This window comes from Biomphalaria glabrata, chromosome 15, assembly GCF_947242115.1.
Source record: "Biomphalaria glabrata chromosome 15, xgBioGlab47.1, whole genome shotgun sequence".
Lineage (NCBI taxonomy): Eukaryota > Metazoa > Mollusca > Gastropoda > Planorbidae > Biomphalaria > Biomphalaria glabrata.
In genome coordinates, this window is record NC_074725.1 from 15,210,012 (window position 1) to 15,232,376 (window position 22,365).

The window sequence follows — 22,365 nt, forward strand, 5'->3', positions numbered from 1 at the left end:
TATTTGAATCAGTGTTTTATTTATATTTTATTCACCCGGATTAATTGCTTTAAAAGGAGTGTCCATACTTTTAAATAGTATAAATATTATCTTAATATCATTTTGCAAACTTTTTTTTTTAATCCATAGATAGTGAATATAAATTAAAAAAAAACTAATTCAATAAAATGGTTCTTGTAAAGGATTATTATGATACTTAAAAAAATAAGCATATACAAAAGAAAGCACAGAATTTAAAAGAAGTCTCAGAATTTAAAAGAAATCTCAGAATTTAAAAGAAATCTCAGAATTTAAAAGAAATCACAGAAAACACAAAATAAAAATAACAACATAGAACAAATAAACAAAAAGTTTTGTATGTTTTTCTATTAACATTTTCAATGCAAGTTTGAAAGTTTACTGGTGACTGTTTTTTTTTTTTTTTTTCTCTTCTAATAACTTCTAGACTCTCCTTGTATTTTGTTACCAGGTAAATGTCTAAACATTTTATTTCAATCTAAACAGTCAGACAGTGCTATTTGAACAACTTTTGTTTCTAACATTCTACTTTTCTTTTTTTCAAAAACTCATCTGCAGTTTCCTTTTGAGCTCCTGGGATCGGCTTATCTAAACATTATCATTGTCATTTAAATTATATATTCATTGAACCAGGTCAAAGCTGCAATAAATTTGGATAACAAGACTTTTGACTACACTCTTTTTTGGTTGCCCAATAATATTTGATAACAGGAGGTCTTGAGCTATGCTGAGAGTTGGCATGTTGTAATTATTGGCATGGCTTGCAGTCATGAATTGACAATAAAAAAACATGTTATGTTCAATAAAAAGTAAAGTAGCCCTTTCAGACCTAGCTTTCTATAGAGCAGATGATGTAAAGGGGGTATTATGTGGACAAAGATAATGAGGGTATCATGTGGCTGGCACAACAACTTATCATCTTTACTAATGTCAGGTACCCATCAGAGTTGGTTTGACTCAAGGGTATCCTAAAAATACTGAAATTCAAATTCCCAGTTAACACATTAGAACCCCAGAGTCTAGGTTCAGAGGCCAAGTGCTTTACCACTCATCCACCAGACAAAACTAAGTAATGGGAACTGTTCAACAAGTTAGACTTTAAAAATGATAGAGTGATTTTGAATTTGTTTTACAAACTATTTTAATTTTAAAGTTCAGAAACACATTCATTTTTTTTTTTGGCTGTTGAAATCAATTTTTGCATGTAATTCAATGACATTGTTTGCATGTTTGTTCCTTTATTTTTATATAACTGTTTTTTGTTTTCTTTGCAAATGAATTTTATACTGTGCAGCCTGTCATTGATCCTTTATTCGTTGAATATTGCTGTGTACTGAGCAATGGTGTGAGATTATGTTACAGGCCAGCTGTACTTACACAATACATTATTCCCAGGCTCATACCTGTATCTCATTCACAACAGTGATCTTGAATTAAACAATAACAGACTTTGTGATAGAAGAATGAACATACGTGTCAATTTCTTCTCAAAGCTCATTTAAGTTAAATAACCTAGATCTCATACGGCCATTATATAACACAATTGCCTTTCAAATTGTGCTTTAAAAAATTGTTTCTTTATGTCCATACAGTATACTTGCTTGATTCTAAAGAAAAATACGGCAAAAAAAACATGTATGCATTCTTTTACACAATATATAAAAATATATACAAAAAATGTAATTTAATCTTGTTTTAAAAATGGTAAATATATATTTAAATAAAATAAGCAAATTTTAATAATACTAAAAGTATGCTATAAAATACCATAAATAGCCTTTTCATTTATTTCAAGCAAAATAGTGAAATTGAATTTTGCAATTTCATATATTTTGGGTCAAGACATTGCAAAACTTTCTATTTTAGTTTGTTTAAAAACAAAATGTCATCTGTATATGCATACAATGCCAAAGCAGGTAACTTTAAAATTTTTTGCTTTAATTAATTTTACCTTGAAACTATTCAAATTTATATTTATAGCTTTTATATAGTGCTACTTTCATGCTTATAGCATGCTCAGAGCGCTATGGTCCAATCTCATTTGTGGATCAGTGTGGGAAGGTGGTATCTAGGAGAAGGTTTTTCCGTGCTGCCTTAAGGTGCTCAGTAAACACAACTCTGCTCGAGTTGGGTCTCGAACCTTGAGCCTCCTTCATAGGTAGTCAGGCTAAGCCAAGTTCTAGCTTACTTAGCCTCTTGACCACGCTTCTCACAGTATTATTGCATGATTTTTTTGCTTTGAATTAGTAGAGATGAATCTTTGTGGTAATAACTTCAGGAAGTTTACTTTTGCATGTAAAACAGTTCACCTCATTGCTTGAAATATTTCAAAGCAATAATTGTAACAAATGCTAAAATTGAACTTGTAAGTTTTGTTGGAAGTTAATTTATGGGCCTTGGTGACTCTACCAACCCTCTCTTAGTGTCTTCTTAATCAATCGTTGTGGACAGTTCTTTGTGATGTTCATGTACAGGCTGAATAGGGTTGGACTTTTCTCTATATACAATCAATCCCAAGCTAATCCTCATTAAGGCCAAGTGCATTAAGAGTTGACCGTTCCATTTCGTCATTGGCATAAGTTGTTGACTGTATCATCAAAAACATATTGTTAAGACATAGGATTGAACTAAAGAAAATAACTCACCGATTCTCAGATTGCTGGTATCTCTCTGATAGCAGAAGCACACTTCAACTATGATCAATCAATATCCCCGATAAAAAGAAATAATGTCACAATCTCCAAATCAAATGTACATATTCCGATTCACTAACACAATAGAAAACAATCCTCAGTCAAGAAATCCAAATTCATAACTAAAGTTTCTTAATACATTTACATACTAGTTAAGGTCATTTACGCCCAACAGCATAAACAAAAATCACTCTACTTTGCATGTGGAGAAAATGGTTAGTCAGGGAGGAACAGGGTTACAACAATATGTATCTGGACAAAAAAAGAGATGATAGTTATGATGATGTTTACTTACCAGTACATTCTAGTATGATGATGTTTACTGGCCAGTAATTTGTTTTTCTTTCATTTGTCATATTGTTAAACAGTGAGACTGTGAAATAGTGAAACCTAAGACTGATAATTGCTGTTTACTTGTTGAATATGAAGCTTTAGAGTTTAGCTGTTTAGTTGTTTCTCACCATTTATGAATGTATAGACTAATGTAGTCATTTGGAGAGCATTGAGAATGATTGTTGCTGATTTATTTCAGCACTAGATTTAAATCATGTCCGCAAGGCACACTGTGGTGGTGAGTAACTTTTCACCAAACTGGTAGTGTACGAAGTTTTTTCCCAGGCTTAATGTTTTGACGTATCCCTGACTAAATTGAAATTATACAATGCACACACATTTGATGTTATAGAAACCAACTAGATCATTTTACCATGTACTTAGTTTTAAACAGCTTCATTTCATTTTAGTTCTTAATTTTTTTTTAACAAGTTCATGGACTTTATTTAGCACTATGTGGTTCTTTTTGGTTTGATGTGGCTTTTAGTATATCCCTCCTCCATCACACCTCCACCACACTCACTCACTTTTTGTTTTGATGAAAGGAAATTGTTAACATTATTCTAATAAAGCCGTACACTCCAGTCACCTTCACTAGCAGTGGAGTAGCCTTTAAACTTGTCATCTCAACGTCATTTAGTTTCGTGTCAGTACATTATAAGAGAAGAGAACTATATCCACTGTCCATCACATACATTCCAAATTAATCTCAATTAGTCATCAGGACTGTTTGTCCCCTTTAAACAAATTATAGACTGGATTTTATTATGAGTTTTTTTTTAATCATTGGCAGCAGGTTTATCTGTTCTGTTACTTTTTGCTAGTTTTTTTTGAATAGATTGTGGGTTGGAATTTATTTTCTGTTGTTTTTTCTTTGCAATCAATTAGTTGACTCCGAAGGCATTGATTTGTATCTGTACATTTATCTGAAAGCTTGGTGTCCTAGGACCTGTGTTTCACCCAATGTAATAATGTATCATGTATCTAGATGTGTTGGTCCCCTTTAGTTGCAAGATTATTTGTTTCAGATTGCACATTATGTGTTTATCTTGTATGTTCTATTTATATGCCATTGCTTAGAAGCTTTTGATTTTTTGATTCCATATGTTTTAATTATTGCTTTCATCTTTTCCATGTATTGAATTTTCAATGTTTACTATTTTGTTTATTTGCATTTTTTTAATACTTTTTTTTTTTTGTGCTTACATTTTGGATTTTGTTTTCTTTCTGGTCTCTTACTTTGTAATTAGACTAAGCATGGAACCTCTTACTTTTTATAGTGGTACCCTTTTATATACATTTGATTAGTGAGGACAAGTTCAGCATAGATTGTTTATTTCCTACAAGCTAACTCATTTTTTTTCTTTTTTTTTTTAGCAAGTTCTATCTTCTTAAGTTTAACTCTTTGACTCCAAGATTATTTTCCACATTTGGACAGAAGAATTTATTTCACCCTTTAGGAGTGTGTTACCATGCTTTGATTAAACTTATAATACTTTTTTTTTTTGTTTGTTTTTAGAAAATGATGTATTTGGTATTGAATTAAAGGAGAATACGTGTCATTTCTAAGTATCACAAATGAATGTTTATAAAAAAAAATATTTTAATATTGGTTTATAAAAATGAAAACTTACAGACTGCAGAAAAGTCTGCAGGATCTATATTTAGACTTGATCTAGGTAAAATTTGAAGAATCAAATATTTATGGCTCCTTCTGTCTTGGAAGACAATGGATGTGCCCAGATGAGTCACTGGTTTTAGTTTTTCTTGAGAGGAGGCAGAATCTGGTGTGACTAATCAAGCCAATACTGGAGCGGCAAACTTTGTCACAGTTTGTGCATGTGAATGCATCTGTTTTAGGGCTAGCTTTCTTTTTCTTTCTTTTGACTATGGCCTCTTTGTTTCTTTTGCTCTCATTGAGGTTCATACCAGCACACATCAGTCTGTCTTTGTGCTGTCCTGTCTTGAGCTATTTCTTCCTACATGCTTTCATTGATGCCTGTGGTTCTCTTGTCTTGCTAGCAGACATCTCTGTAGGCTAGTCTTGGGCATCCCTCAGCAGTCTCAGCATAGAGGATGTCTTAAGGAATTCTTCCATCTGGCATGCAGGTGATATGTCCAAGCCAACTCAGGCTTCTCTGTGTGAAAAAGCATTGATACTGTGCATATTGGTTTATTTCAAACATCCTGATTGGAGATACAATCCTCCAGGAGATGCATATTATGCATCCCAGGCAGCGCAAATTAAAACTAATTAATCTTTGCTTTAATCTTTAATTTTGATACATCTATGTTGACCAGCACTCTTTTATTTATAAAACACAATTTAAACACATAAAATAGAAATCTTGAGCTAATTATCCATATCACTACCATTGAAAAAATTAAAACTGACCAACTCTGCTAAGTCGTTAGTTTTCCTGGCTGATTTAGGCAACCCATTCCATTCTCTAATTGCACTAGGGAAGAAGGATCACTGGTACGAATTGTTCTAGTAAATGGAATAAGAAATGTGTCTATTTCTTTGTGTCTTTCTGAGTATTTCATTAGGTTTTGTTTTTCTATTTGTATGTTATGGCTTAGTGTTTTATGTATTATAGCTACTTTACTTTTTATTCTTCTCTCCTGAAGTGTCTCTAAATATAGTGTTACTCTAGTCAACAGCTCTAGCTCTAGTCTAGATCTAGGAAATATATGTACCAAACTAATGAAAATGACAATATTTATTCATATTTAAAAAATTGTATGTAGCTTATTGAAAAAGACATTAAATGATTGTCTAGAGTTCATTATCCTAAAGTGCTAGCATTCAGAACATCAATCTAAAGAGCCACTCTTTAAAAAACCTTCATGGTAAAAACAGTTTTTACCAAATGTTGAGCAAAGGGAAACTATTCAAGATAATGTTTTAAGCACTTGAAAACATATACAGGAGAAAAAAAATAATTTAAAGCACTGATGAGCCCAAACGTGTATCCACACATTAAGGCTGGTTTAAATCAATGCTGGAAGCAACATTATGGAGTCAGAGAGTTGAAACAATAAATAAGTTTATTTAATGTTAGATAGTCCATTTATTTAGCTTTGTTAACTTTATTGAAAAAGTTATCATAACCAAGTTAAAATTGAGAACTTTTTATTTCTCTGATTATTTAAAACTATGTTATTAATATGACATAGTTCAGTTCACTTCAAACACTTTTAACAATTTAACATAAAACAATGTTATCAATGTGACTGCCAAGTTTATAATTTTGAATTTATTGTTTGTAAGGTTTGTTTTTCTTTCATGTAGATTATAAACAATATAATCAATTAAAAATAAATAATTTTTTTTTGCTGAAGTATCTCCCCTTATTTTTAGTAAAAAATATTAAGATTGTTTTGCCTGTAAAATGTTTTTCTTTGTTACAATTAATGATATTAACCATTGTAATCATAAATACATTTTCATATTGACTCAGTTAAGCAATCTTTTGTGCACATTTGTACTTTGGATGCTTTATGGGGCAGTTAAATTGTAATTTCCAAGTTTGATGTCATGCTCATTGTAGTTGGTTTGAAATCTGTTTTTCCCTTGAGCTTTGTCTTCTGCTCATTTAATTTGTTTCTTTTTTGTAGGAGTTAATGAGCATTGGAAAGGACAAATTATTGAAGATTTCTGGATCTGGAATATTGTTTCGATAACTATATGTATAATTCCATTACGAAAGTTTTTTGTTGTTATTTTGCTAGCATGTCTTTTATAGACTGCCCATGTTTCATAGGCAGAGATCAAGTCTATGTACATTTTCAATTTTATGGTCTTGTTATTCCCATAAGTTTGCTCAGAATCTACTAAGCAGCACTGCCTCTTAGAAATTCTTTTATGGTGTCAAGGCATTTCAGTCTTCGCAATAGCTAGTGAGGCCTTTTTGTTCAGCTGCAAAATGGGCATGCCACAGTAGCTGATGTATTGTGGGATGTTACTATTTGTTCTTCCAGCATAAAATTATCTTTATTATAAATTTGTCACACTTGAAAAAAGCTATGGGCACATAATTATTCAAAAAGCATTCATCTTTACTTGTAACATCGCCTAATGCTTTGATGGTTTCTTTATGCTTTTATATATTAATCTTTTCCAAAAAAAATATTTAAGTGGTGCTAGTTTCACGATTCTCAAGATTTTGTAATTTGTAAAGTGATCATTTGTTTGATATGGAAGTTTTCTTTCACTCTTTGAATTGTATGTACTATTTGTTGTACTATTGCAAAAAATGTTTAATAATATACCATTTATCAATTGTTTTTAAATTTCTCATTTAGTTTTTACAAAAATAAATTCTTAATTCACTTGGTTTTGGTACTGTAATCAAGTCTATTCCTTTTATTTCTACATTTAAAATGTCATAATCCCAAATTTGGAAGATCAATCAAAATGCTCCATTGTTTTGGTATGCTCTAATTTCACTTGATAGATTGAAGTTTTGTATTCACTGAATGACATACTTATAAGACTTTTTTGCTAAAGGATTTTTTTTCTCCTTTAAAACTTTTGTTTAGGGCATTTTTCCAGCAGCCTCCTGTGGACCCTAAAAAGTCTCCAGATGCAGGGTCAGCTATAGATTTTTCCATGAGCAAGCAGCCATCTAGAAGTGGTGTCCTCAGAGTTCAGCCAATGAAAATAAGGCACAGGCTAGACCAGAGTTTTCCTATCAATAAATCGGCCGTCCATCAACAGATAACCACAAGAGTATCCTCAAAAGACCTGGGAAAGGTTGAACCCAGCCCTGTCAATAAGAGCCACTTTAATGTCCCTTATGAAATCTTTCAGCCATCTACAGTATACGTGGATGCAGAAAGCTCAAAAAATGAACGCCTCCTGCACCCGTACGTACCAGTGCTGCCCTCTGTTTTCATCGCTAGAATGAAGAAACTCCCATCTCCGGCTGAAAAAGCACTTAAATCAAGCAAGAATGTCACCACAACCGCTGGGCAGGGAGACAACCCAGAGAACAATGGCCAAGCTATAGAGGCTTCCAATTTCAATGACGGGTGTTATGTCAGGGTGGTTGCGATAGACAGAAAGGCTGGTCTGACAGATAAGCTTTGGCTTAATGCAGTCGATGAGGTTCTAAGTGAGCAGCCATTATTATTTGGTAAGTTTGTATGTCTGTGTCTGTTTTATAGCCAAAAATAGTTTATTGTCACGTCTTGATCTCACTACACAAGTTTTATATATGGAGTCCTTGCATTGGCAATAAATAAAGTATCTTTTGAGAACTTGCAAGATGTTCAATTTACCAATTTCCTGGGCCTGCAATCAAAGAATGGGCTTTATGTTGTATGCTAACTACCTTTAGTTACAAATTTTTTAAAATTTATTTTTTAATCTGATCTTTATATAAATATTTGATTTATTTTCAAAACCTTTGTTTTTAGTAACATTTACATCTGTAATATCAATATTTTATATCATTCATTTTAAATGTTTAGCTCTAATTTTTTTAAAATTTATGTTTATGCTACTATTTAGTTTCACTACAAATATTCAATTTGTATCTACCAGGTCATGTCATTATACCAGACTCTTTGAGGGGCCAGTTAAAACTAGAAGCTACTAGTTCTGTTTGGTTAAAAACTGGTTCATTTGAACCAATCATACTAAAAAAAGTCAATATCTTTTGTGTGAAAAGTGCTCTTGTAAGTGAAAACATTTTTAAAGTGAAATATTTTGTTAGCTGGTGTCTCGAAACAGTTAGAAATGAACATGTCCCTTTATATATATATTTTAAGATAAAAGGAATAAGTAATTTTCTAAAACAGAAGTCTTTTAAGATAGTGTTGTGTTTAAATGTATTTCATTAACCTTATTAAAGCATAATTATTTTTTTTTTACACTGAAACCTGCTACTTTTCTTTGACCTTTACTTCTTTTATTACAAAGAAATCTTTTATATCAAGCTAGCAATTTATTTTCAAATGTATTAGAGACTAGTTCAACAAGAACATTGAAAAACTTAGAACATTGAAGAATTGAGAAAAAAAAGTATTTTATTTGAGGAAGCTTTATAAGTCTTTGCAGTGAGAGGAACAACATTTCAAATATTGAAAAAATACCAACATGTATTGATTAAAATAATAAAATTAAGATGCTTGAAACCTGATCTGTGATAACATATTTTCATGGGGTAACAAGAAAAACAAACAAAAAACTTTAAAAGTAAAAACAAAGCTTATACGAAGTGTAACTGTATCAATTAGTTTGGATCAGTCATGTAATTGAACTTGTAATAGATCTAGACCAATAATAAATCTGTGCGATTAGAAATATTTTTACCAATTGTTTTTTTTGTAGCACAATTTCATGCTTTTAGCTTTCTCAATATGCTATCCTATCACTTTTTTAGACCAATTTGGAAAAGGGGGGGGGGGGAGGAGAAAGGGATATCTGGGTGAATTTGGTTTACTGTAATTGATGTTTTACCAGACAGAGTGAGTTGATATAAACTTTGGTGACAGTGAATGAGGTATATGTTTTTTCCCAGTTCTGATTTATTATGTCACCTACGCTACACTACACTACACTACGCTACACAATAACTTCACTGGTGGTTAGCTGTGGTTGACCCAATTTTTTTTATGCATTAAAAAATGCTTTTTGATCTGAAAGTTTTTTCTAAGCTAGTCTAAAATTGAAGTTGATTTATTGAATGATTGATTGAGTTAATTAATTGATCTGCAGCCCAAAGGTGTGTCCCTGGACTCTCTGAAGGCTTCTTTTGTTCATTACATCAAGCAGTGTGCTGATATCAAGCATCCTATTGTAGTTTTCCAAGGAATGTTAATTAAGTTTATGACCATCATAGGTAGGTTGCAGCCTTTACAACTTCACGTCTTAGTTTTGCAGCTTTCTCTAGTCTCTTATTTGTCAGATCTTTAGTTACAAAGTTATTGTCTTCCTTTATGATATCTTCAATTTTGTTTCTATATTTGTTGTATTGATGATACATGACTTAGTTACATAATGATAATGAGCTACATCCCCAGTCCACTTATTAATACCTTAGGTAATGTCATTTTAAAAAAAAATTGTGTAATCTTTTTGGATGGAATGTGGAATAGTTTGTTAATATCTTTTTTCTTATCATGTTTTAAGCCAAATTGAAGAATCCACATGAAAGCTATTAGTTAGAAGCTATTCATCTTTTACATTGTTAGTTTCAGTTTGTGTCATAGATATAAAAAAAAGGACACATTCAAAATAGAAGTGTTTTATTTTATGTCTGTGTTTATTTGGTTCATTTTTACGTTGAAAATTAGTTCACTCTTTAAAAGCAATATTTAAATTGTCTAGTTCTAGTAGTGTATAATGATTTAGTTGTATTCTAAATTTCCTGCAGGGACACCAGTAGAGGTTCAGCTAACTTTCTCTGGGGACAACCCAGCTAATATAAATGACTTCACTTTGTTGAGCGAAGCCAACATTGATTCTGTATTGTTGGTTGTGGAACAAGATGACAAGGCTGATAAGCTAGGGGTCATCAGCAATATCTTACCTTCTCAGCCTGTTGATCCAAAACCTTTGACTAATAAACTTACAAACTTAGGGTAACTGTTTTTTTTTAATATATTATAGCTTTACTAGTCACATCATGCTATCGGGTTGAGTTTTGACTAATTGCCTGGGGTCAGATTATATTTAATGTGCTCCTGACATCAAATGTGTTGTACACGTTTCATGGTGATTATTTCCCTTAAAAATGATATGAACAGAAACTTTGAAAATGGTAATGGATTTAAAATGCTTCCAATGGCATGCATTACAAACAGTCTCTGACAAGCAGACCAACTCCTGGCCTTCACATGCTCAGTGGAACTGTTATCACTGATAGTAGAAGGAGCAAAGAGGAGCAACTGGCATCTGAATCAGTAAGCGTTTGCCTTGGCTGGCTATCCACCTTGTCACTATATCCTAACATTGTAAAGGCTTTGGGAGGGACTTGAGGAAAAAATTAGGAGCTGTTGGCGCACAGGCAGTGTGCAGCACACAGTGCTGTACACAATGCTGTACACAGTAATGCTCACAGTGCTACATCCTGGCAGAATCTGCAACACTGCTGAGCTAAAAAAAAACTGTATCGTTTATTCCCATTTCTTTAGACATTTCAACTTCTTGGAGAGTGTGGAACTTCTGTGTTGGTGACAACATTCCAACCATAGCCATTGCCCAGGTTTTCATCTCATTTCTATAAAATGAACCATAGTTGTTCAATAAATGGAGTGGGCCAACAGATCTAAATAACTGTCAAAAATAAAAATTAATTCTAAGAATCACTACAAAATAGAATGATATGCTCAATAAAAGTACATACATATTGAGCCTAAATGAAAAGCAGCGCCAGGGACCAAGTTTTTTAAATGAGAGAAAGTAGTGAATTCAATGCGAGGAAAATACAGGATTGTGCTGACCGAGGCTCGAAGCAGTGACTCCGGAAATGACAACACCACCTAGCAGTAATGCACTGCCAAGCGAACTAACTTCTAGACAATCGTAATGTCCAAAAATATTCTGCTGGTCCAGAGTCATTTGTCTGTATGCAAATTACCACCCCAGTGGTCAATGGTCAGATGCCCCAGCTAGCCCCGCCCCCCACATTGCCACACAAATGTTGACTAACAATTTCAAGAGAGGTGACATAGACAGCCGTTAGGCATGTATTAGACAAACAATGGCTGTATCTAATTGTGTTATCACTTGCTCCCTGGTGCTGCTTTTCATTTATGTTCAATAAAAGTTTTTTATTTTTCTAAAATATTAACTATGTCAACATTTCTATTAATAACTTCAAAATAACAATAAAACTAAGCCAGTTGGTCTTTAATTTTATATCTGGGCCATCAATGCTTACATCAGAGAGTTTAACTTCTGTTGCAGTTATTCTCTAGCATCTTTTTTTTTTTTATTGCCTGCTGAATTACAGGTTAGGCCAGATGTGAGTGTAGATGTGAGTACCAAATAAAAACACCAGGTGAAACAAACTACATAGCTATTTAGATATTTAACTTTTTTTTTCTTCTTCAGAGGAATGGATGAAATTATTGATCAAGCTATCTCACACATTCATGCATGTCTGGGTGTGAGACCTTTGAGCCAGCACAACTTTTTGCCTCATGTTGGACTTTGCCATGGTTTCTTGCTCATCACCGGGCCCAATGGTTGTGGCAAGTCATCTGTGATCAGAGCCATTGCAGCCAAGCTGAGTGACCTGCCGGTATTGGCTCATGTTAATTATGTCGATTGCAAATCTTTAAGAGGTCAATGAAAACTTTAACTTATTTTTTTTCTTTTTGTTCTATCTTATCGCCATATAAAGTTTAAAAATGTACCCCTTTTAGACCTTGCAATTTATACGGCAGATGATGTTAAGGTTTCTATGGCCAGGTTAATGAGCAGGATGTCATGTGGACTGCACAACGACCAACCGTCTTTATTTTCTCCAACTAAAGTCAGGTACCCATTAGACTGAGTGGACTCGGGCCCCCAAAAAATCCTGAAATTAAAAATTCCAGCCTTCAACAAAATTAGAACCCAGGACCCCAAGTTCAGAAACAAAGCACTTAACCACTCAGCCACCGCATCCCTTATTAGTATAGCAGCTTTTTACAAATGATAAATTTTATATATGACGAAAAATACTGTGTTTTAATCACAGATGAGAAAACTATGTTCTTTTTGTTTCTACAGGCCTTTTAAGATTAGTTTTCTACTTAAAATTGCTAATTTTTGTTTTAATATTATGCTCAGTTTTATAAATAATGTGACTGCTTTTGTTTTATTAGTATTTGTAAAATTAAAAATGTTTTGAGTGCATTTTATTTGATATAAGATGAAAAGTTAATGATTCAGAAAAGATAAATAATGCTATAACTTAGCTAAATAACCTCAACGAAAGGATTATAAAAATAACAAAATAGAATGTTTAATAACCAAATAGGAAACTAGATCTAGAATTACACTAATCACATCACAAGCGTCGTTTTCATCTCTAATCATCGGCCATCTTGACTTCTTCTCCTATTTCATGTCCCTGTCCTGTGTCTCATGGTGAGCAGTCTCACACCTAATGACAGCGTGCATTATAGAGTCATAACACTGCCCCCTCCTTAAAACTGTTCGTCTCGAACAAAGTTTGCCCCGCCATGATAACGATGAAGCCGATCCACGTGAACAACCTTGAAGCTAGACCGTGGAGTCTTCTGAATTCAGTAGACCACATCGTTGATCCTTTTAACGACTAGATATGGACCTTCCCAGTCTCTTTGGAGTTTTTGGGATCTACCTTTTCTTCTCTGGGGGTTATATAGCCATACCAGATCGTTTTCCTGAAACCCCGAAGTATTTGCACGTCTATCGTATCTAGTCTTCATTAGATCGCAGTTATTCTTCATTGTCCCACGAGCCAGAGAATGTGTTTCCTCCAGACGCCGTCTAAGATCGTTGACATACTCAGTAGCAAGGACTGGTGTGTCTCTCGGAAGTCCAAATAGCAGATCACTTGGTAAACGAAGTTCCCGGCCGAACAACATCTTTGCATGGGTATATGTAGTAGAGCAATGGATAGAACTCCTGTAGGACATCAGGAACACTGGAATGTATGCATCCCAGTTGTCCTGTCGATCATCGGTGACCTTCGACAAGTATTGTTCTAAGGTACGATTGAACCGCTCTACCATTCCATCTGAATGCGGGTGTAGTGGTGTAGTGCGAGTTTTATTGATGCCAAGCACCCGGCACATTTCCTGAAATACTCTAGATTCAAAGTTCCTGCCTTGATTGGAGTGTAGCTCCATAGGGACACCAAATCGACTGATCCAGTTCTCTACAAGCGTTTCTGCTACCGTTGTTGCTTCTTGGTTCGGTATTGCATACGCCTCCGGCCATTTAGTGAAGTAATCAAAAGTTACCAATATGTACTTATTTCCTCGTCTAGTTTCAGGAAATGGCCCTGCCACATCGATTGCAATCCTTTCAAACGGAACTCCAACCATGTATTGTTGCATTTGTCCCCTTGTTTTGCGTGGAGGGCCCTTTGCGGCTGTACAGACGTTGCATCCCCGGCACCATTCCTCTATATCCTCTCTGTATCTGAACCAGTAGAATTTCCGGTGAACCTTATCGAGGGTCTTATTAACACCCAAATGAGACCCACTGGTACCATTGTGAATTTCCTGTAGCACCTCAGACACTCTGCTTTTCGGTAATATAAGCTGAAAACGCCTTGATGTGCCGTCAACGGATTCCCAGACCCTTCTTAGGACACCATTAATGATGGTTATTGAGTCCCATTGAGCCCAGTATGCTTTCGTGGCAGCCCCTTTTTCAGAGATGTGCTGCCACTCGGGCCGTTGTCCAAAGGAGGGGGCAGTGTTATGTCTGATATAGGGTCGCCGTTCGTCTCTAGTCTCTTCCACCACCCTTCTGACCAGCCGTGCAAGATCCTCCTCCTGGGGTCGTCTTTCGTCTATAGTCTCCCCCACCAGTCTTCGTACCAGCTGTGTAGGATCCTCCTCCCGAGCATCTATCGTCCGGCTGTAATAATTGGCCTTCGCTGAATCCCTAGCCGCTTCGTAGGACAGAGCATAGATAAGAGCTTCACTTACTTTCCGTTTTCCACTGATTCGGATGGCTTTTTTTAGTTCCGCATCTCGCACTCCATCTATGAAGGCATCTGTAACAATAACATCCACAAATTCTGGTGTTGCCGATGGATAAGCCAGACGGGCAAGACGCTCAATGTCCGCCGCTAATTCCTGTAGTGTCTCTCCACTCTTCTGCTGTCGACTTTTCAATTGTACTCTAAACACTTCCTGTAAGTGTTCGTCGCCGTATCGCAGTTCCATTGTTTTGACCATGGCATCGAAGTCCGTCTGGTCCTTCATTGTCTGTAACAATTCGGCTGCCTTGCCTCTGAGTGCCAACACCAGACCAGTTGCTTTCTCTGCCTTTGTATTCCATCTGTTTACTTTGGCCGCCGCTTCAAACTGCAATCGGTACACCGACCAAGAAACAGAACCGTCAAACACCGGCGGTTTAGTCTTCCCAGCCATTTCATTCACAGTGGCCCCAGCATCTTGTTTCTTTTCCAGCTCCACCTTCATTTCACTATGTAGTAGTTGCATTTTAGAATTGAAATCCTCTAGCATTTGGGACCTTAGCTCAGTTACATCATTTCTTAATTGTTGTTTGGAGTCATCTATATCCTTCTTCAATTCAGTCACAAATGATTTTATAGAGCCCAGTTCATTACTCTTCTTTCATTGAGTTTCCTATGTCAGTATTTGTTTTGCCTTGTTCTTGTATCATGTTCCAAAGCTCCATCAAAGTCGGCTCTATTTCAAACTCATCGGTCTCCGGGTCCTGTTCTTCCTCTATCATGCTTTGCCTAAGACGCTCTATAAGTGCCTCCTTGTTGCCGCTCACCTTCAGCTCTCTACCTCTGAGTTCATGTCTAAGTTCTGGTAATGACAGTTGACTAAGTGTTTTCTTAGACGCCATCCAGTATTCAAACGTTGATCAACTAAAAACAAAACTTATGTTGATTTACCCGAAAATGGAATCGTTCAATGTCCCACACATAGATCTAGACCTTCTTCTCCCCTTTTGTTGAGGATCCCACTTCTGACACCAATTGCTATAACTTAGCTAAATAACCTCAACGAAAGGATTATAAAAATAACAAAATAGAATGTTTAATAACCAAATAGGAAACTAGATCTAGAATTACACTAATCACATCACAAGCGTCGTTTTCATCTCTAATCATCGGCCATCTTGACTTCCTCTCCTATTTCATGTCCCTGTCCTGTGTCTCATGGTGAGCAGTCTCACACCTAATGACAGCGTGCATTGTAGAGTCATAACAATAAGAAATCGAGAAACCTGGTCTCTTTAAAAAAAACAACAACATAGAAACTTAAAACCAATATTATTCTTTTTTACACATTAGCCATCAATGTCTCTATCATAGTATTATATATATTACAAATTTTAATTTAGGGACTCCACTGCCCATTATAAAAAGATCTCTGGAGGCACAGTTTGATGAGTCAGCATGGAGGGAGCCTTCACTGATTCTTTTGGACAATCTTGACAGCATTGTGCCTGCCCCAGCTGGACCTGAAATGGAAATGAGTGCAGAGACTATCATTGCCTCTAAAGTGTCCCAAGGTTAGTGATGAGAGACTAGAATGATTGTATCTCTTGACATTGGACACAATCAAAACAAAGCTAAATGGATACTAATATAAAAGGTCAAGGGCTATCTAAATCACACAGACGCAAACTTTGTTGAAAGGGGGGAAAAAATGATCCCAACCCAAATTGAAATACCAAAACATTTATTTGCAAAAAATATATACAAATATCAATATTTTAACAAATAACATAAGTAGAGTGGCATTTAAGCAATTTTAATTGGAATTGTGTAGTAAAATCTTTGAAATAGTGAATCTTAATTACTAAGCAGGTTTTCTATATATTTACAATATTAATTAAGAATATATATTCAGAAAGTTAACTTTCAAGAATTTGGAATCTGGATTAAGCAGCTAAATTCCCCAACTTGGCTACATGAAGAAATTTATCAATTTAGGATTTTCAAGAACTAAGGGTTTGTATAAATTGTATAATAAGAAAGTTCTGTCAGCCTCCAAGCTACCATTTCCCATGATTCCTTATGTTTTGGGTTTGATAAAATTTTCACATTATGATGGTTTATCATGATACTATATGGGAGCCAATGAAGCTGTTTTCTAAACAGCCATAGTTAAAATGTTATTTTTTTTAATGATGCTCTTGGGTGAAGCACTAATGTTTTCTGGGTGATCTTGTAGACATGTCTATTTTTTTATTTACTGCCCAAAAAGTAATTTTTTTCTTGTTTCCATCCACAGTTTTGCAAGCTATCATCAAATACGAGATAGAAAACAACAGCAGAATTATGGTCCTTGCCACCAGCAAATCTAGGTCATCATTGCATCCTTCACTGGTCACCACTCAGGGAATACATTTCATTCAGAAGACTTTGGACATTGGCTTTCCTAATAAAGTATTCACTCATCAATACATTGATGATCAATGTATCATTGTAACAAATGTGTGCATACTAAGATCATTCAGTGATGCCAACTTCCTTCTTGACATAGTTAAATTGTATAAAAATACTTTTTTATTGGACATTTTAATTATTTATCTTCATATTCTAATTTGGGTTTTCATATTTACTGCTCCACTTACCAATTAACTTAAAAATTTAGTTTTGTTAATGAAATTCACCATTAAATAGTAAATAATCTTAGAATATGTTTGACCTGGTTCTTGAATATGAGTAAATTTTATTAAAGTGATTTTTTTAGTGTCCAAACTGAATTGATTATTTTGCAGTGTCCTAACTCAATTGGTTATTTTGCTTTTAAGGCTACCAGGGAAAAAATTTTGAAAGCTGTGTTAGCAGGACAGTTGGGTCTGTCACATAAAAACAGTCAGTGGCTGGAGCTTAGTTTACTGGCTGCAAAGACAGAAGGTTATGTGGCCAGGGACTTGGAGTCATTAGTCAACATGGCCATCCACAATAAACTTGTTAGAACCAGAGAGGGTAGGACCAAATACATTCTCTGTATGTGTCCCTTTGTTTTCCACTTTCCAGAGTTTGTCTTTTTGTATTCATGCAACACTTTAGACTCTAAATTCCATCCACAAGTAATAGACCTTTCAGACCTTGTGGTCTATAGAGCAGATGATGTAAAGGTAATCTTTTTCTGAGGCCTACGGTTAACAAGGATGTCATGTGGCCAGCACAATGACCAACACCCTTTATTTTTTCCCAGACTAATGTAGGTACCCATTAAAGCTGGTTGGACACAGAGGTGCCCGAAGATCCCGAAATAAAAAATCCCAGTCTTCACCAGAATTTGAACCCCAGACCCCGGTTTGGAAACCAGCGTTTTTTACTACTCAACTACAGCGCCCCGTGTTATAGCTTTAGCTATTCAGTTATTGAAACACTTTCCATTTGATCTTTCTTTTTATATCTGTTTATTTCTTAATCTTCTATATGGTCAAGTGTTTCTCTAAACCAAGGAATCTTGAGTTTAAATCTCAGTGAAGACTATGATTTTGAATTTCAGGATTTGTAAGATGTATGTAGTCCAGCCAACTCTATGGGTACCTGACATAGCTTGGGGATGTAAATTTGGTTGGTTGTTGGGCTGGCACATGACACCCTTGTTGACCCTTGGCCATAGAAACAAGCTTAAAATCATTGAATGCAGATCTGAGACCTTTTTTTTTTTACCTTAAATACTAAATAGTGTTTTTTTTAAAAACCTATTAATATAGAAAGGTTTGGTAATGTAAATAATGATAATTCTATTTCAAAAGTATCTTGCTTCTAAACATGTTTAATTATGCAGAACTTCAAATTCAATTTATTTCTGCTGCCTCTAGCTCCTAAAAATGGCTTACTCTTGACATTTGATGATTTTGAGGATGCTTTGCATACTTTCAAGCCTGTCTCCGTGAGACACATTCAGCTGCACAAACCTGGAGAGCTTGGATGGTCAGATGTCGGAGGACTGGCACATGTCAAGACATCCCTTGAAGAAACTTTAAAATGGCCTTCAAAGGTTGGTCACATTTTATTTGGCAAACAATGTTATCAAGCTCTGCAAAGTCCAAAGCTACCTTGATGCTTTATAAGCATTAGATTTACAAGTGAGGCTGCTCATTAAATTTACTTTTCTTTATCAACTTGAGTTTACCAGTTTCTGTGATCTAAATTTATTGTGTAGCCAATAGCCACTACAAGGATCAACCATCTTAACTTTTCTTAGCTATTGATCACACTACATCAATTTAACATGTTTTATTGTAAACACAAATCATGGCTGCATTTGTTGTGTTTTTATAAGGAAATTTTCTTGATTTTGTGTATGCATAACAACAATTCAAGTCTTAAATAATTAGTTTTTCATTTTGCCAGAGCTCTACTCACTCAAATAAATGTTGTTGTTTTATTTTCAGGTTTAATAAAAGACAAAAAAAAAAAAAGTATAAATAATCCAGTCCCCTAAAAGTTTGGCTTTGTTTTAAGCTAGAGTCTTAGACTCTAGCATTAAGCTTGGGCTAATCTCAAATCAGCTAGTTCTTGTTTCAAATGATGTAAAGAAGTGCCCTTTCAGAGCATGCGGTCTATAGGGCAGATGATGCAAAGGTCATCTGTTTCTGTGGCCTATGGTTAATGAGGATGTCATGTGGCCAGCACAATGACCAACCCTTTACTTTTCCCCAACTAATGACAGGTACCCATTAGAGCTGACCAAAGATCCCAAAATTAAAAAATCCCAGTCTTCACCAGGATTCGAACCTGGCACCCCCTGTTCAGAAGCCAAGTGCTTTAGCGCTCAGCCACCCCGCCTCCTTTCAAATGATGAAATGTGTACAACATATTGTATGCTATTTGGTTTACCTCTTCTCTTTCACTATATTTTGTTATATCTTTGTTTTGCTAAGTACCCAGAGCTGTACAATGCTTGTCCACTTCGCATGAGATCAGGGATACTGCTGTATGGAGCTCCAGGAACTGGCAAGACACTTCTGGCTGGCGTTGTGGCTAAGGAATGTGGACTTCATTTTATTAGCATCAAGGTACACTAACTTCATAAATGTGGCATTTGAAAATGCTATTTAATAGAGAACTTAAAATTTAGTGTTTTTTTTATCCAAATGTTTACATTTTAAAGTGAGTGTTGTTTACTTTCCTCTGTGAATTTCTCCTCATGTACCACACTGATCACTTCAGAGATAAAATAATTTAATTTCACTTACAATAGACATTCTATTGGCTACATAATTTAACAAATGATATTCTACCTAGTAAAGATATGTCTCAATGATCTTCACAACATTGAAGTAATTGTCGTATTTTTGACATTTTATGTTTTCATATTTTTATCTTTATATTTACTTTTTGAAATATTATACAGTAACTTAAACTACCAGGAGTACAAACAAGTTTTTAATTTATTTTTTATTGATTTGAAGGGTCCAGAACTACTGAAAAAGTATATAGGTGCTAGTGAACAGTCTGTGAGGGAGCTTTTCATTAGGTAAAATATATATAGTTGTTTTTTTTATATTATGAAAAGTCTTATCAAGCAGATATTCTAATTTGTAATATAAATTATAAAGGCTAGACTCATTTTTTTGTTAAAAGTGAAACCTGTAAATAAAACAGACAATAGAAGTGTCTTTCTTACAGGTGAAACAAGTGACTTCTGTTTACAAATTAAAAAAGTGACTTCTGTCTTACAAATAAAAAAAATGACTTCTGTCTTACAAATTAAAAAAAAGGACTACTGTCTTACAAATTTAAAAAGTTATTTTCTATTACAGTTAACATGGGCTCTTCACTTTCTTTCAATGATACCATACTTTATCCGTTCATTCTATGGTATGAAACTATTCCATGGTTGTTGAAGAATGTTGTACTTACCAACCTTGATACAATGTCTCCACAGGCTGTGACATGGCACAGTCCACATTTATGAAACAATTCCATGGTTGTTGAATAATGTTGTACTTACCAACCTTGATACAATGTCTCCACAGGCTGTGACATGGCACAGTCCACACTTACAAAGATCCTGTACATAAGTTTTAGGAGAGGAGAGAATTAACCATCCAACAAATTCCACCTTGCTCTCAGAAGTTCATAAATAAATCTTTTCACAAGTAGCTGGTTGTTATATGCATCAACACAAAATGCATAATTAAAATGATCTCATAACAAGAGAGAGCTGATCAATTTTAAAGAAAAAGAAATGAAATATTATGTTATGTATAATGTTATTCATATCATTATTCAGGAAGTAACTGTTAAAATTTTTTTTTTCAAATAAGTAAGTTTATTTTCCTAAGTGGCCATTTTGAATAGGGCTTCTTTGTTAATTTTCATTGCTACTTTTATGTTGAAAAATGTATTGTTTGTGTTGCAGAGCCCAAAATGCCAAGCCGTGCATACTTTTCTTTGATGAGTTTGACTCAATTGCACCCAAGTAAGTTATTTCATTAATTTTAATATTTACATTCAATTGAGTTTTAAGAGATTTGTTTCAAACATTGTCCAAAATCAATTGATTTGAAAGATCTATAAATATAAGCTCTACTTTGTTGTCTCCAGGCGTGGCCATGACAACACTGGAGTTACTGACAGAGTAGTGAATCAGCTGTTGACCCAATTAGATGGAGTAGAAGGTCTTCAAGGTAAATGCTAATGTTTTTACTATTTTCTTTCTTTCTTTCTTTTTCTTTAAAACTTCAAAAACATCAACTTCAAATTTATAATTTTTTTTTTAAAGAAGTGTTTCTCAACCTGTTGTACATCAAAATTTAATTGGAAGTTTTGAGTTTTTTTCTTATAGAAATTTTTTTTAACAAAGTATTTGTAAACTTTTAGTCTTTTATCTTTAATCTGAAAAAGTCCTTCACATTGTGAAGAAGTTTGTTGGGGGTGGGGGTTGTCAGGTCTTTGGTGAATTATTATTATGAATTAATGTGTTTATGTATTAATAAAGTATATATTGCGAAATGTGTCTAGGTATTACAGTTATTTTAGAATTAAATATCTTGAATTTTCTTGTTTTATTGATATTAATTACTAACTTGTAATAAATTTAGGCCCGAGCTCAGCCAGACAGTCACACCATACACATTCAGTTATGCATAAAGTAATAAACAATGTGCATGATGATTTTAAATAAACTTATGAATTTAATACAATGAATTATATACACTGAGTGGGTATGAATGATAATAATGAGATGAGCTAACAATAAGGTATATAAATACTTGATATGAAATAATATGCTCTAATTCACCCCAAGTAATTGACTATTTCAATACAAATAATATAATCACTTAACTTCCATAACTCAATCAGTATGCCTATATAGTTGTCCAAATAACAACTAGCAATACGCGTAGAGCAATCTTCATTTTCATCAATAGTCCACAGCGAAGGTCACAATACCATCAAAGGCTGGAACGTTATAATCCAACAATAGGTCTGAATATAGTCAGCCGAAGTCTGGAACGGTACCCTCCGCCTTACCACCACACATCAGACAGAGAACTCCAAGATGAAAACTTAGTTCAATAGTCCAAGGCTAGAACCAATCTGAAGCCTGAAACTAAGACCTAAAGTAAGACCCTGTAGAGAGATAAAAGAACGGAGTCTTCTAATTTTCTAGTCTACAAATCGAATAACAAATACGATCG

General features: G+C 34.4%; 1 protein-coding gene across 5 annotated transcripts in view; it reads left to right on the forward strand.

Annotated features, from left to right (window-relative positions):
* The window catches only part of LOC106061783 (peroxisomal ATPase PEX1-like), a 67,395-nt gene that overhangs the window by 20,367 nt on the left and 24,663 nt on the right, over nucleotides 1–22,365 (forward strand). For 2 of the 5 annotated variants that reach the window (XM_056011853.1, XM_056011854.1), the window contains exons 8-22: nucleotides 446–469; nucleotides 3,244–3,282; nucleotides 7,590–8,185; nucleotides 8,596–8,729; nucleotides 9,772–9,895; nucleotides 10,430–10,637; nucleotides 12,112–12,344; nucleotides 16,087–16,257; nucleotides 16,983–17,137; nucleotides 17,506–17,683; nucleotides 18,535–18,713; nucleotides 19,600–19,734; nucleotides 20,131–20,195; nucleotides 21,084–21,143; nucleotides 21,269–21,351. In XM_056011853.1, coding sequence (XP_055867828.1) covers nucleotides 446–469; nucleotides 3,244–3,282; nucleotides 7,590–8,185; nucleotides 8,596–8,729; nucleotides 9,772–9,895; nucleotides 10,430–10,637; nucleotides 12,112–12,344; nucleotides 16,087–16,257; nucleotides 16,983–17,137; nucleotides 17,506–17,683; nucleotides 18,535–18,713; nucleotides 19,600–19,734; nucleotides 20,131–20,195; nucleotides 21,084–21,143; nucleotides 21,269–21,351 — 2,384 coding nt within the window. The remainder of the gene's footprint in view (nucleotides 1–445; nucleotides 470–3,243; nucleotides 3,283–7,589; nucleotides 8,186–8,595; nucleotides 8,730–9,771; nucleotides 9,896–10,429; nucleotides 10,638–12,111; nucleotides 12,345–16,086; nucleotides 16,258–16,982; nucleotides 17,138–17,505; nucleotides 17,684–18,534; nucleotides 18,714–19,599; nucleotides 19,735–20,130; nucleotides 20,196–21,083; nucleotides 21,144–21,268; nucleotides 21,352–22,365) is intronic. The other 3 variants (XM_056011857.1, XM_056011856.1, XM_056011858.1) reach the window with 3 other exon arrangements.